This window comes from Cricetulus griseus, assembly GCF_003668045.3.
Source record: "Cricetulus griseus strain 17A/GY chromosome 1 unlocalized genomic scaffold, alternate assembly CriGri-PICRH-1.0 chr1_0, whole genome shotgun sequence".
NCBI classification, from domain to species: domain Eukaryota; kingdom Metazoa; phylum Chordata; class Mammalia; order Rodentia; family Cricetidae; genus Cricetulus; species Cricetulus griseus.
The window spans coordinates 255372311-255387168 of record NW_023276806.1 but is presented as its reverse complement, the minus strand read 5'-3'; the positions used below and the strand labels follow the sequence as shown (position 1 = coordinate 255387168).

The 14858-nt window shown below is 52.5% G+C and overlaps 1 protein-coding gene across 2 annotated transcripts; it reads right to left on the bottom strand.

The window, feature by feature from the left end:
• Positions 1-1026: 1026 nt before the first annotated feature.
• Mdfi (MyoD family inhibitor) lies at positions 1027-14858 on the bottom strand. Of its 2 annotated transcripts, XM_027394503.2 has the most exons (4): positions 14783-14858; positions 8664-8849; positions 5141-5368; positions 1027-1364 (listed from the first exon to the last, which is right to left on the bottom strand). In XM_027394503.2, the coding sequence occupies exons 1-4, from the start codon at positions 14856-14858 to the stop codon at positions 1108-1110; spliced, it is 747 nt and encodes a 248-aa protein (XP_027250304.2). In that variant the 3' UTR covers positions 1027-1107. The 2 variants fall into 2 exon arrangements, with proteins under 2 accessions (XP_027250304.2, XP_035306229.1); XM_035450338.1 differs by lacking the exon at positions 8664-8849.

Sequence of the window (14858 nt, the reverse complement as noted above, 5' to 3'; positions counted from 1 at the left end):
GCCAAGGTTAACTCTTTCCCTGCCAGACTCTGCTGTCAGTTGGCGGGGCATTGGGAACAGCAGTGAGGACTGGACCTATCCTTTTCCCTTTCAGGAAGCGAAATCATGAGCCAGGGATAAGGGCAGTGTGTCTTCTTAGGATTAAGAAAAGAAGAGAGAGAGAGAGAGAGAGAGAGAGAGAGAGAGAGAGAGAGAGAGATCCCAGAGAGCAGTGGAGGCCTGCCCACAGGGTTTGTGCACGCCTGTGTGCCACAGGACAACCTCAGGGTCAGCCCTTGCCTTCCACCTTGTTTGAAATAGTTTCTTGTGTGATAGCTGGCCTTCAAGCTTCCAGAGGTTCTCCTGTCCGCCTCCCATCTTGCTGTAGCAGGGCTGGAATGGCAGACACAGGTTTCCACACCCATCTTTTATGTGGATTCTGGGGAATCAAACCCAGTTCCTCATGCTTGTATGGCAAGCGTTTTACTTTTAGCCCATCCGAGGCCCCGTACAAGGTGCAGTGGGGGTGGGGTGGGGTTGTTTTTGAGTATTTATGTCCCCATACTTTGTCATGAGTCCTGAGGAAAGTGGAGATGGAACAAATATCTTTATTTACAGCAATGAATCAGCCCCTCCCTCTACCCCCCTTCCAGTCTTTTCCTTACCCCCCTCCCACCCAACCCCACCCCAAGCCCCATCCTCTTGGGTCACTATATGGGTTAGGCCCCTACAAGAGCCCAGTAAATGAGCTGGGGAGGTGGGGAGGGGCCTGACAATGGGCAGGGCAGGTGTCTTTTCACATTTTCTGTCCTCCAAGCTGGGGTAGCACAGGGAGGTGGGCACTTGGAGCAGAGAGGTAGAGAAGGACATGGGCCTCCCATTCCAGCCCCCTCCCCTGCCTTTCACAGTGTTCTGAGTCCTGGCAGCTAACTGGTTCTGTCCTGCCAGGTTCTAGATGTCATGTTCTAGATCAAAGAGAGCAGGCGTGTCTGGAACAGACCTATCCTGTGGCTGAGGTGACTCCTCTGGCCATCCCACCTTCTCACATCTGGATTGGGATTCTGAGTGGGCCCCGGGGTCAGGGGAGTTGGTCAAGCTTCACGTGAGAGCTCTGGGGCCACTCTGGCATCAGGAGGAGAAGCAGAGTGCACAACATTCCATGCAGATTTCCAGGCAGTCCGCTGACTCACAGCAGGCATCCACAATGCCGCAGTCCAGGTCGCAGGGCAGGTCACAATCCACACACTCACCTGAGCCACAGCAGCAGCAGCAGAGGCAGGAGTCCTCAGAGCTGCAGGAGCCGCAGGTGGCGCAGTCCAGGACGATGTTGCAGAGTGTCAGGAACTCACAGAACAGACACGACAGTATGCAGTGGACGCAGCAATCTGTGGGCAGTGGGCAGGCGAGTGAGGGACAGGAGCGAGTGACAGGAGCCCCAGCGACGACAGTCCAACAGATCTAGCTCCTGAGGTCCCCATCGCCCCAAGAAGCAAATGGAGCCGGTGGGGGTACCCAGTGTCTTTACATGTACAGGAGCAATCGAATCAGAGTGGGGACTGGAGGGAGCCCAGGCAGTCTGCAGGAGGAGTCCCTGTTCTTAATCGCCTTCTAATTATGGATTTAAGGAACTCCGGTGAAGAGGCGTTCCAGGCACTGCTGTGAGAGCTAAGCCTAAGCCTCCCATAACAACTCGGTGTCATGGGCTGTAATCAGCCTTTCTACAGATGAAGAAACTGAGGCACAGAGAAGATTAGCCACTTGAAGATATACCCAAAGGGCTGGGGATTCGGCTCAGCTACTAGAGTGGTTGCCTTGAATGCCAGAGGCCCTGGGTTCAATTCCCAGCACTGTAGAAACCGGGCATGGTGATGCACACCTGCAATCTCAGTTCTTGGGGATCAGAGGTGGGAAGATTAAGAGTTTGAGGTCAGCCTGGGCTACACGAGGCCCCATCTCAAAAACCAAAACAAATAAACAATATGCAATCCAGAATTCAGATCATCCCTCCCTCATTGAGCTGTCCACTCTGTCTTTGGCTGTACCTCACCAATCTGTTGTCTGTCCCAGAGCCAGGAAGACCTTTAAAAAGAGAGGCTGAAAAAATAAAGCTAAAGACAGAGGTCACACCAGGTCCTGCTCTGCTCAGAGCCCTCAGGGACTTCCTCAGTCCTGGTGAGCTCGTCTCTCCTGGTTATTCCTGGGCGCCTCCCACTCTGCTCTGTCCATACTGATCTTCTGGAAGAACCCAGGCCAAGCACAGCCGAACAGGTACCTCTCTCTGTGCCTGGAATAGTCTCACTCCTTTCTTTCCTTATTTCTCCAACTGTCCTCTCTACAGCAGGCTCTACTACTGCGCAGTAGAAAGAAGAACTCTCCTCACCCTGGCATACCTCACCCACTGCCCACCTGCGTACCTTCGTCTTCCTAGCCGAGTCACTGCCCACTGAACAACAGGCGTTAAGTGGATGGTCATCTCACCCTTGCCAGCTTGTGGTGGTTTGAAAGAAAATGGCCCCCAAATAGAGTGACACTATTAGGAGGAAGTGTGTCTCTGTGGGGGCGGGCTTTGAGGTCTCTTTCGCTTAAGCTTCCCTCAGTGTGACTGTCAGTCAACTTCGACTGAACCTCTGACACCGAAAGTGAGCCATACCAATTACATATGTTCTTTATGAGAATCGCTGTGGCTGTGGTGTCTCTTCACAGCAATAGTAAAACCCTAACTAAGAAACAGGTTCTGCCAGGACAGTCACCTTGGTCTGTTACGTTCCTAGACGTGTCACAAAGTCCCCAGAACAGGATGTGGCTCAGTCAGCAGATTGCTTTCCTACGAATTGCATGCCCAAAGTCCTGGGTTCTAGCCCCAGCACTCTGTATACAAGCTGTAGTTGTGCATGTCTATAGTCTCAGCTCATGAAAGGTACAGGCAAGAGGATCAGGAGTTCAAGGTCATTGTCAGCCACATAGAGAACCTGAGGTGAGCTTGGGCTACACAAAGTGCACACAGTATGTGCTTAGTTGAACTGGTGGGCTGTAGCTCTCACTGCTGAGTGCTGGGCAGTAAGCCCTCCTGGGGACCAGGACAGAGGACAGAGCACCCAGTCCTCCACACCAGAGCTGCATTTTGCCAGTTAATGCCATCCAGCATCCTGGTGGCATCCCTGTCTTCCATCTATGCCCAAAGTGGGTACAGTAGTTCTATTCAAATGCAGATGTCAGTGAGTGGTAAGTCACTGCTGTGTTGAAACCTCAGTCCATCCCCACCATCCCGGGTATCATCTTTGCACTCCTCAACATGGTTGGCATAGTTGATAAAAACCTTCCCAGAGCCCCTGCCTCCAGGAGTCTCAGGCAACCTTCCAAATGCCAAACACACCTACCACCAGTCACTTCATGTTCGTCTGCCCCACATGGATCCCTAACGTGGCCTCTGGACTTTACACTCTCCCCTCTTCAGCCTTCTGTGTTGGTGTGGCCATCCCCATGCTAACACAGCCTCTGTACTTCAGCCTCCTGCACTGATGTGGCCGTTCCCATGCTAACACAGCTTCTATACACTTGTCACATGGATGATAATCCCATGTGCACCCTTTTCATGAGAGCCGGATGAAGACATGGATTAGGTACTTAGCATGTGTTAGATCCCCCGAATGCACAGTTGTTATTATCATTCATTTTCTCGTATCCCTGGGAATTGAACCCATGGCCCTGAACATGCTAGATAAGTGCTCTACCATCTAGTGCCCTGGCAAGTTAAGTGAATGATTGCCTGATTGCCTGTCATAAAACACTTTGGGCAGAATCTGCCTCAAGAGGTGAGAAGGTTTCAGAATGCCTTACTTAACAAATTCGGGGGTGAGGTTGCGGAGGGGGCAGCAGGGCCCACATGAGAAAGATGGATCAGTGGTTAAGATTTGTTGTTCTCGTAGAGGACCTGGGTTTGGTTCTATCCGGTTCAATTCCTAGCTTCTACATGATGGGTCTCCACCATTTGTAACTCCAGTTCCAGGGGATCTGACACCCTCTTCTGGCCTCTGAGGGTACCAGGTACACACATGGCCCAATACATATGTGCAGGCAAAACTCTCATATACATAAAATGAACAAATCTTAAAAACAAGGACAACAAATGCACACATTGAATCCTGCTTGCAGGGGGCCTTCCAGGCTCCCCCAACACGATCAGGGGGTTCCTGAACCAGGTGACTGCTCCATGATAGCTCATGGGCAAGCAGATGGCTGACCTGGGAGCCCAGAGAGACTCTGTGCTGCTGGAGCAGCAAGCAGCTGGGTGTCTGGTCTGCTGTGCCTTGTGCCCTCTCCCTCCCTGTCCCTTCCCCCTCCCTCCTCCCTGTCCCTTCCCCCTCCCTCCTCCCCCTTCTCTCCCCCTCCCCCCTTTCTCTCCCTCCCAGTCCCCCCTGACCCCTGCACCTGCAGCTCCACCTCACTTATTCTCTCCTTTTGCTTTGACTAAACAGATGGTCCACTCCTAAGGGTAATGTTTTAGATGTTTTTCTTTGGTGCTGGGGATGCAAGCAGGGACTTGTGCATGCTGAGCACGTGCCCTACAAACCCCCTGGTAGAAATTCTCTGATTGTAGAAATCAAGTGGCTTAAACTGGATCAGCCCAGGTGGCTACATTCCTCGTTAGAGTAAGCCTGAGAGAGTCGGGCTGGGACAGCGGTCACCTCACCATCCGCTGTACATGCAAAGTGTACTAAGTTGAATAGGGCATCAAGGGCTCTTGAGGGCTAGGCCTTTGGACCCCTCACATCAACCCTCACCTTGGCTTCTGCCCAGCCTCTAGCTGTTTTTTCCCTGGGCCCCATGGATGGTTCACTGGAGGCTGGAGGTCTACCTTTCTATACACACATCCCACATGGAGGTCAGAGGGCAGCTGGCAGGAGTCAGCATGTCCACCATGTGGATACCAGGAAGCAAACTCAGCTCATGGAAATCCTGCTTCAGCCTCCAAATGCTGGACATAGGAGTGTGAGCCACCAAGCCTGGTTTATTGCTGCTTAAGACAGTGTCCTGTTATGTAGCCCACGATGACCTCCATCCTCCTGCCTCATCCTCTTAGGTGCTGAGCCAATAGGCATGAGGCACTGTATCTAACCAGCAGCTGGTGATGCCGCCTGCCTGTGGCATGGCAGGACCTTACCTTCCTGTGCCTGGAGGGGGACCTGCGAAGCCGACCGAGTGCTGCCTTTGCTCTTCCTCCCGGCCTGGCTGCTCAGAGATGGGTGGGTCTGCAACTTCCGGGGGGCCTTGGAGCCTCCGGGAGCACCATTCCCCACATGCCTGGCACTGCCCGGCTCTGAGGGGTGCCTGTGGCTGGAGCCATTTGGCAGTAGTGGGGTGCAGCCTAAGGGATTCCCCTGAGGCTGGCCTGGAGGGATGAGGAGAAAAGGTGATGAGGAAAGAATGTGCTGCCCTCCAGTGATCAGTTTGAACCCTGCCTACTTCATTCTTGGTTACACCTCAGGGCAGCGAAGGCAGGTTTGTGTCCTTCACATGGAGAAACTGAGGCCCAGAAAGCAGAAATGACTAGCCCAGAGTGACACTGTAGAACAGTCTCAGACTGGGGCTCAGCTCCCAACTTCCATGGCAGTCCTCATTCCAGAAAAACAAGAACTCAAACCAAAGGTACAAATCAGGGGTGAAATCTGTTCTCTTGTTTTAGGCTCTGGGATCCGGGCTAGAGTAGTGGGGTCAAGGCAACACGGTCGGGTGACACAGTTATCTGGAGCTGCTTAAGGCAGCAATGAATCAGTTAAACCTTCACCTGGGCCTCTGCCAAACCCCCAGCTGTTTTCGCCCTTGGTGCTGCTGGGTGACTTATTGGGAACATCTGTTTGGAGACACATGCTTGGCCCTGGATGAGGGCCCCTCACGAAGCCCTTTATTTTCTCCTTCTTCTTCTTCTTCTTCTTCTTCTTCTTCTTCTTCTTCTTCTTCTTCTTCTTCTTCTTCTTCTTCTTCTTGTTTTCTTTTTTGTTTTTTGAGACAGGGTTTCTCTGTGTAGCTTTGGAGCCTATCCTGTCACTCACTCTGGAGAGCAGGCTGGCCTCGAACTCACAGAGATCCGCCTGCCTCTGCCTCCCGAGTGCTGGGATTAAAAGCATGCGCCACCAACGCCCGGCTTATTTTCTGCTTCTTGTCCTCAGCCTTGCATAATCCCACCCTATCCTGTTGCTGTGGGCAGAGAGGGCTGAGGGCTCCTGGGTCTAGGTGATGGGGGTGGGGCAGGAATAGGAGAAGAGCTGGTGGGGAGAGAGACCTCTGTAAAGGCCAGTCACCCTCCTAGGCTAAGCAACCAATTTCAGGAAGCTGAGCCTGGGGACCACCCACCCCCCCCCCCCCATCCTCAGATGCTCTCCAGAGCTCACTCAAAGGATGCTCAATGGAGTGGCTTGGAACTAGTCTCAGGAGGTGCCGGTATCTGTGTGTTATGGTGGTAGGGTGTAAGAAGGGGTCACAAGAGAATGCCTTCTGCAAACATGGGATGATTCTACCCTTTAGCTGGGTCCTGGTGCCTCACTTCTCCAGGCTGACTTGTAGATTTACATTCTACAGGAGAGAGATGTCAGGTGCCCTTGAGTGCTCAGGAGAGAGGAAGGTGGCCTTAGTGCACCTCTGGTCTATGTGGGCTGGACACTTGTGTTCCAGCCTGTCACTGTCCCCTTGAACAATCTGTGTGCTGGCCAGTCACTGTCCCCAATATTTGCTAACTGTTTTCTCATGGAATCCTCTTTTGTAGCCAAAGCTGGACTCAAATTGGCTATGTAGTTGATGACCTTGGATGTTCAAGTCCCTGGTCCTCCTGTCTCCACTTCCAACGTACTGGGATTACTGATGGAGACCACCCTTTTCTTACTGATGAGGAAACAAAGTTCCAGAGATAAAACTAACCTGAGATTCTGAGCTGGGCTCAGGACAGAGAGGCAAGGGGTGGGGCAAAGGCTGGGAACCGAGGGGTTTGCATAGTCACTTCTTATAAGTAGTAGCTAGTTAGCATGTTTAAAGTGGGTATTAGGGGCAAGATGCTGTCATGGCTAGAGCCTGCACCTGGCAAACAGAAGCAAAGCCATGGGAGTGGCCAGGCCTGAATCACACTGGCTCTAGGGAAGATTGGTTGAGTCTTTGGCCAGTTTCACTGTCCCTTGCCCTGCTGCCTAAACATGGGTACAGTGGCCAGAGGGAGGGAATCTGCGGTGAGCCTAGGGCCCTGGGAGGTACTGCAGACACAAAGCTCTCCTGTGGCCTCGGCTGTGGGGTGGCCAAGGGGTGGGGGTGGTGTTGAGTCACAGTGCAAACACTCAGGGCCACAGACACAGGGGTGTCTGTCCCTCTCTCACCTAGGGCCCCTTCCCTGTGGCCACGGCCATGACCTCCTTTTCTCAATTTTGTATGTGTGCATGTGTGTATGTGTGTGTGTGTGTTTATGTGTGTGTACATGTGTATGAGTGTGTTTATGTGTGTATGGGTATGTGTATGTGTGTTTATGTGTGTGTATATGTGTATGAGTGTGTTTATGTGTGTATGTGTGTATGGGTGTGTGCATGAGTGTATGTGTGTGCATGTGTGTTTGTGTGTGTATGTATGTGTGTGCATGTATGTGTTTATATGTGTATTTGTATATGTATGTGTGTATGTGTGTGTATGGGTGTGTGCTGAGTGTATGTGTGTGCATGTGTGTATTTGTGTGTGTATATGTGTACGTGTGTGTGCATGTATGTGTTTATATGTATGTGTATATGTGTGCATGTGTGTGTATGTGTACATGTGTGTATGTGTGTGCATACGCATGTGTGTGTATCTGTTTTTGTGTATGAGGCTGAGGACACTGCTCTCACAGGAGTCAAGAACCTGACTTCCAAGCTGTCCAGTTTGGCCTGCGATGCCCTCGCTAGAGGTGCAGAAGGCGCATTATTTCTGCCAACAGAGCAGGTGGACATAGCAGAGTGCGGCCAGGAGGCTTGAGTACCTCTTGTGTCCTGATCTGGTCTGGGTCTGTACCTCAGTTTGCTCATCTACAGAAGAGGCTTGATGAGCTATGGTGACGCCAGTCTAGGGAAGCACTCAAGCTCACTAAAAGACAGAATTTCCAGCACTATCATGGAAGGCAGCAGTTGGTTATGGTAAAAACAACCCAGGCAGCCCTTGTCCAGCTCCCAGGGTGCTGTGGAGACCTCCAGACAGGCCTGGTAAAGAAGGTGAATTTAAGCTGGGCGGTGTTGGCACATGCCTTTAATCCCAGCACTCTGGAGGCAGAGGCAGGTGGATCTCTGTGAGCCTGGTCTACAAAGCGAGTTCCAGGACAACCTCCAAAGCTACACAGAGAAACCCTGTCTTGAAAAACCAAAACCATAAATAAATAAATAAATAAATAAATAAATAAATAAAATAAAAAATGAATTTTGTTCCATTCTCCCCAGAGCATCTGGGGATTCTTCCTCTCCTTTGCACCCCAGCATCCCTCCCAGCGTACTAATTCTCTTTCTTATAAGCAAAGGGTGCCTCCTGTCCTGCAGCCTCAAGCTGTATTGCCTGAAGCCTGGCCTCTTCCAGGGTAGAGAAGGAGAGAGCTGCTGCACCTGTACTTCCAACAACGTATCTGGGTTGGATTTCTGAGGGCAGCCCTTGCTTGTTGCCACCCCAAACCCCAGTTCCCTGAGACTCACACGTCACAGCTTCTGTGGGGACATCGAGGTCAGTGCTGTTCAGAGCCTGGTGAGCCCCGGGACCACTGTCTTGGGGCATGGATGTTACCACCTCCTCCTCCGGGGAGCCCTTTTCTGAAGATGCCTCTGTAGGAAGAGTGGATCCTGCTGCTACCTCCAGCCCAGGGAGGAGGGACATGGTCTGGGCTAGGGAAAAGCAGATTATGACAGACTGTTTTCTGGCGTCCTCTTGTCCTGCAGGCCAGACCACTTGATGAGCTCCTTCCTCTGGTCCCTTCACGAGTCACCCAGCTACCACCTGATCTGGCTGTGGTGTTTCACTTCCCAGTGGAAAGTTCCATATGTGTACAAGGGTATGTGGGCATGGAAGTGTCCCTGGGTGAGTGCACACATGTGGCATCAGGAGGAGGGGCCTATGTATAAAGAGAGGTAGGGAGAAGAGAGGCACACAGTGCGGGCAGCCATGGAGAATGACAGGCTACAGGGTGGATGCCAAGAAAAGAGAATTCAGGAGATTGGGTGGGAAAGGCAGAGCAGCTGAGACCTGGTGACAGGCTGTCTGGGACCAGCAAGAAAGTCAGTCTCGAAGACTAGACAGGGCCTGGGCTGACCAGAGCAGGAAGCTGTTGTGAGACAGGAAGAAGGCAGATGTGGGGAAACTGGGTCAGCGAGGGGATGCTGGCATGGAGAGGAGAGCAAGCACAACCTGGGGGTGAGGAGCACGGAGAGGCCAGGCAGGAGGAGAGGCCAGGAGACAGCCAGGAGCACTGAGGAAGAGGTGAGCCACAGTCCCGTGTAATTAGAGTGGCTCTGGGCAGGGTAGGCGGAATGAGGGAATGAGGCCACCTTCAAACCACAGCTCCCTGGGCAGCAGGCATCAGGACTAGGGCCCCTTGGGCTCCCAGGAAAGGACAGGGGATGTGAGGTGTCTGAGAGCCCACAGCCTCAGCCTCTGGGTAAGCAGACCCCAAGCTGTGCTGAGCAGTGGGATAGCAGTGGTCTCAGAGCATGGCCTCTCTACCTCTGTTTCCTTCCTACTTCTCGTGCTGAGAGAAAGGAGAAACAGAAGCAAGAGGCTCCAAGAGAGGCAGACACCAAAGGCAGGAGGCAGGCTACATAAATGAGGGAGGGGAGGTGGAAGAAAACAGAGTGATGCCCAAAGATGAGAGACCAGCATCCAAGTCACTCTGCACACACCAGAGAAAGATGGAGAAATGGAGACAAAGAATCGTCCTGCAAATGGAAATAGTTCCATTACAGAGAACAGAGACGAACTCACATAGATGTCCTCTGAGCTGTTTTCAGATGGGAGAGGGAGAGATGACAGCCGTGGAGGAAGATAAGCAAAGCTGTCTGTGAAGATGTGGGCACTTGGATCTGGGGTTCAGAAGCTGGAAGTAGGCTTGGGGTGCTCCAGTGTCCAGCTACCTCGCTGGCTGCTGAGCCTGAGACCCTGTTAACAGCCCCTAGTTCCCCTTGGCCATGTGGACAGAGATCCCAGAAGCCTATTGGGTAGCACAGAGGACTGTAGGCCCAAGTAGGCATGCTTCTGTCTGCCCGGGGCAAACCATGGGCCCTACCTGCAGATAGGAGCTGGGGCAGATAGAAGGAGGTGCAAGGGGCCAGAAGGGCAGAAGGCTTATGTGTTAGGTCCTTGCACAACAATACCAACTCAAAAAAAAAGTTGCAGCAGGGATATTTATAAGGTTTGATGAGGAAGAGGGTTGGGAGTGTATTTCAGTTAAAGCACTTGTTTGACATGAAAACAACAACTATGGTTGCTACTCTCAGCACTGCCAAAAACCCAAACCCCAAAACAAAACAAACTGTGCTAGCTTTTTCACCTCACGGGTGATGCCAATGGGGTGTGGCACCACTTACCTATAATCTCAGCACTAGGGAGTCAGATCTCTCTGAGTTCAAGACCAGCCTGGTCTACAGAGTGAGTTCCAGGACAGCCTGGACTACACAGAAAAACTTTGTCCCAAAAGACAACAACAACAACAACAACAAAAAAAAAAAAACCCACAAAATTTAAAGGCCTATAGGTAGGGGTGTGTGTGTGTGTGTGTGTGTGTGTGTGTGTTTGCCTGTATTTGCACACATGTCAGAGGTACCCTGGAGAAGGCAGTACCCACTGACGGCAGTATCTTGGGGGAAGGTTGTTTGAGAAGAGCTATGGGAACCAAGACCCCAGAGCCACCATCTTGGTGGGATGAGGGAGCATATGCCATTCCATGCTATTGAGGCTGGGAGCCTGGGATAGCAGTGGGTTTCCCTGACTTTCTCTTGAGGTCACAGAGTGCACAGCTCTGTATAGGCAGAGTCAAGATTCCTGCTCTTTTGACCCCCCAGGGCTTGAGAAGAAGAAAAACAAGAAAGAGGGTTTAAGGAGATGAGAGTCTCTTTGCTGTGCCTTTCACCCAGGTGTCTCTCCTAACAATCACTACAAGGCTGGTGGTCTTGAGCCTGAACAGAACAGAAAATTCTAGAGAGACTGGACTGTGGCCTGAGGAAGCTGGTCCTGTAGGAAGTTTGCCATTCTAGGACCATGTCCAGTGGTTCAGCCCGGACACCGAGGGCCAGACCTCCTGAAGCTAGGAAGGTCACATTGTGGGCCAGAAGGTGGGGACAAAGCAGGTGCTCAGAGACAGGCCAGCAGAAGTGGAAGGAAAAGGCAGAGTCAGGAAGACCTGTCTGCCCCAGGGATGCTGCCCTAGAAGATAGGACCCCAAGACACAGGCTTAACAGCACTTGTAGGATGGGTGGGACAGAGGAGCCAGTGTACAGATGGGCAGAGGACTGGCGGCAGATCAAGAGGGTAAAGAGCCCAGTTTTCCTTCTCTGACCAAAAGACTCCACCATCCCCACCATGGAAAAGAGAGCATCTCTAAGGAGGGTATCCTGAATGTGAGTGTAGAAGTTGGCAAAGGCCAGAAGGAAACACTGTGGGCATGCATAAAAGACCCCACTGAAGGCATGGGTGAGGAGGGGAAGATGCCCCAGCTGAAGTCTTAGCAGGTGCCATCTGGCCACCCAGCTGTACCAGAGTGACACCATTCTTTAATTTACACAGTGACCTCAAACACGCTAGTGTCCTGCACCCCTGGTGAAGTCCAGACAGGAGTCACTTCAGCACATGCTTATCCCTAAGTGGGTCAAGGCTCTGGCCTCCGTGCCTCTCTAGAAAGGAGTTGAAAGAACATACTGAAATCCACACGCCCCACGGAAAGTTTGGGAAGACTCACACCAACAGCAGGGACCCCGTGGACTCCCTCTGTCTGTTATCCTCCAGGCTGGGGGATGGTTCTTGGCCAGGAAGGAAGAGGAGAACCTCTTCCAGGTGGAATGGGTTCACTTCAAGCCTGGCCAGTTTCCATGTTCTGGGGCTCCAAGTTCAGCCCCCAGCATTGTCTTTGTGGACCGTGAATCTGGGTTCCCTGCCCCTTGGGCTATGACTGTCTCTGGAAAGAGAAGACCAGGACTTCAGACTAGAGAGTGGTGGCTCAAACCTCACACTCACTCTCAGCCTGACCAGATATCCAGGGCCTCTGTCACACATCTTCAATCAATGTACAAAGGTCTTGTGTTCCAGGCAGACTAGCCTGTCCAGGCCCCTGGGCCATCACAACAGCTTCTGGCCAGACTACCTGTGCTTACATAGTTCCTCGTGACCACACTGCTGCCCGTCCTCCCTGGTCCTGCAGCCTCATCTCTTTCTTCAGAAAGCCTTCCCTGACACCTGTGGTATCAGTCTGTCCTCCACACGCCCTGTTACTGACAATCAGACAATGAACTGCTAGTTTCTCCTTCAAACTGGACTCTCGTCCATCCCTTTTGGTGTCAGTATTTACCTCTGCATGTCTGTGGCTGAGTGCTGGAGTTCAGAATGCCCCAGGTTAGGGGGAGGAGAAAGAAGGTCCACATCCAGGATTATGGATGGCATCTGGCTTTGAAGCCCAAGGAAACCAGAGAAAGGGGACTATTTTGGTGTCCTTCAGAGACCCAGGCCACTAACTGGAGGACTGGAGAGGATATGAGCTGCTGGTTATGTCCAATCCAGTTGTTTTATTTTAGGTCCAAGGGCTCCAGTTCCCAGGAAATTGAATTTAGAGCCATGGCTAGAAATGTGATGCCCCAGTGCTAGGCAGAAATCTTGTGGGTTAGGGAGCCAGGCTCTTGGGGCTCTCAGGAATGGGTGGGGTAATGGCCAGGGGTTAGAGTCAAGAGTGTGAGTACTTGGCCACCTGCCCTAACCACAGCTGCTGAGTCCTCTTGTGCCCTGTCTATATCTTGGATGCCTGAAAGCAGAGGCATGTCACACCCTGGCTGTCCTGCCAGCAGCTTCCACTCTGGGGACAGTGCTGTGGTCTCCCTGTTCTGTGGGCACACAGGGAGCATGGGGGGGTTCTGGTCTCAGGGTCAGGCGTCTGTGAGGTTTTTGGCTGAGTCTCCTGCGGTTTGGGCTTCCTGGGTAGCAGGCAGAACAGTCCAGAACAGGACAAGTGTTACAAAAGCCACATTGTCTGGCCCAGTTCAGGCTGGGGAGGGGGCTTGCTGGGGGCCTCAAATTACAGCCCAGGACTAACCCTTCCCAGCAGCTCTCCCTGGACTCTGCAGCCTGTCTTGAGCACACTTTGCTCCCCTCCTCTGCCATTGGGTGGAGAGCAGGTCAGACAGGGGAGGGGGTCTTGGATGGAGATATCAGAGGAGAGAGCCGAGAAAATGAATAAGAAGGAAGGAAGCATGGAAAAGTGGGAGTGGGAGAGAAGCCAAGAGAGACAGAGAAAGTTCCCAGACACAAAGGACTCCCAGCCCCCTATTCCCTGTTGTCCTTCCAAGCTGAAGGAACCTAGTCCTTGGTGGAGCATATTCCCCAGAATTCTAAGTCCTTGTATCAAGGGCTCTACCAGGACAGGGATTTAGCACTGGTGCAGACAAGAACACAGACAGACTTGTCTCCATTGGCCAGACATCCCTGGGGTTTTGGAGATCCTCCACCTTTACAGTTATGAGGGGCCAGGCCAGGCAACTGAGACCATTCCCAAACAGACAATTCAGCTAGGGTGGCCAGGCTGGGGGTGGGGCTTGGGAGGTGGGGGTGGAGACTGAGGCCCGAGAAGGGGAAAGGACTTGTCTAAGACCATGAGGGGAGTTTGAGGTCCAGGCTTGAATATTCATTACTGAAAACAATCGGGGGTCAGGGGAGAGGGGAAGGGAGCGGTTAATTTGGTGGGAGGAAGGCAGGGCTTCTGACCTAGCCAGAACAGGGGTTTAAGTTAGAAAACCTGGGTGGACACTTTTGCTGCCTCCCAACCAACCGAATCTGGACTTCCATAGAGCCTTCCTATGAGGAAGCTCTAGACTGTGAGGACAAGTAACTGGGAAGCTAAACAGAGCCACCCTCCACATCCTTCTTCAGTCTGTACAGTCCAGGGAGAATCAGGGTGGTTTAGCCTCTGAGGTGGGGGAAGGGACCTTTTACTACGTTGCAAATAATGTGTGTGTATGTGTACCACGCTGGGTAGGAACTGAGGGGAGGGAACCGCAGCTAGCAAGGAGAGACGGGGCCAGGGGCCAGGTTCGTAGCCACTAGTTGCGGAAACAAAAGTTTTCAAAAAGAGCTCGAGCTACACTACACTCTGCTTAGTTTGGGGGAAGGAAGAAGAGAGATTCAGACACCGCCCCCCTCCCGCCACACACCCCCTCCTAAGGCCCTCATAAATATTTACACACTGGGCAGAAATGGTTGGGACACAAATCCCAATATTACGGGCAGACACCACGGAGTGAGTGTGTGTGTGTGTGTGTGTGTGTGTGTGTGTGTGTGTGTGTGTGTGTGTGTGTGTAGATGGGGCTGGGGGGAATTGGAGCCAACTCCGCTCGGCCATGGCTGCCTGCTGCGGGCCCTGCCTCCTCACCCTAGCCTTCTACTCCTTTCTACTTCTCTTGGACCGGGTCCCCAATACTCAGACTTCTCACCCCCACTCCCACCCAAGCTCCTGGGAGCTATCCATCGGCCCGCGTCTCTGCGAGAGAACTAACAGTCCCACCCCCCAAAACCCTCTTAAATTTCCACCCCACTCCGGTCCATCTTCTCTTTCCATTCCCGCTCCTACCTGGGTCCAGGGCAGCGCTGGGAACTCCATGGGGCGCGTCGCAGAGAGAGGGGCACTGACCGCTCACCTGGGACAT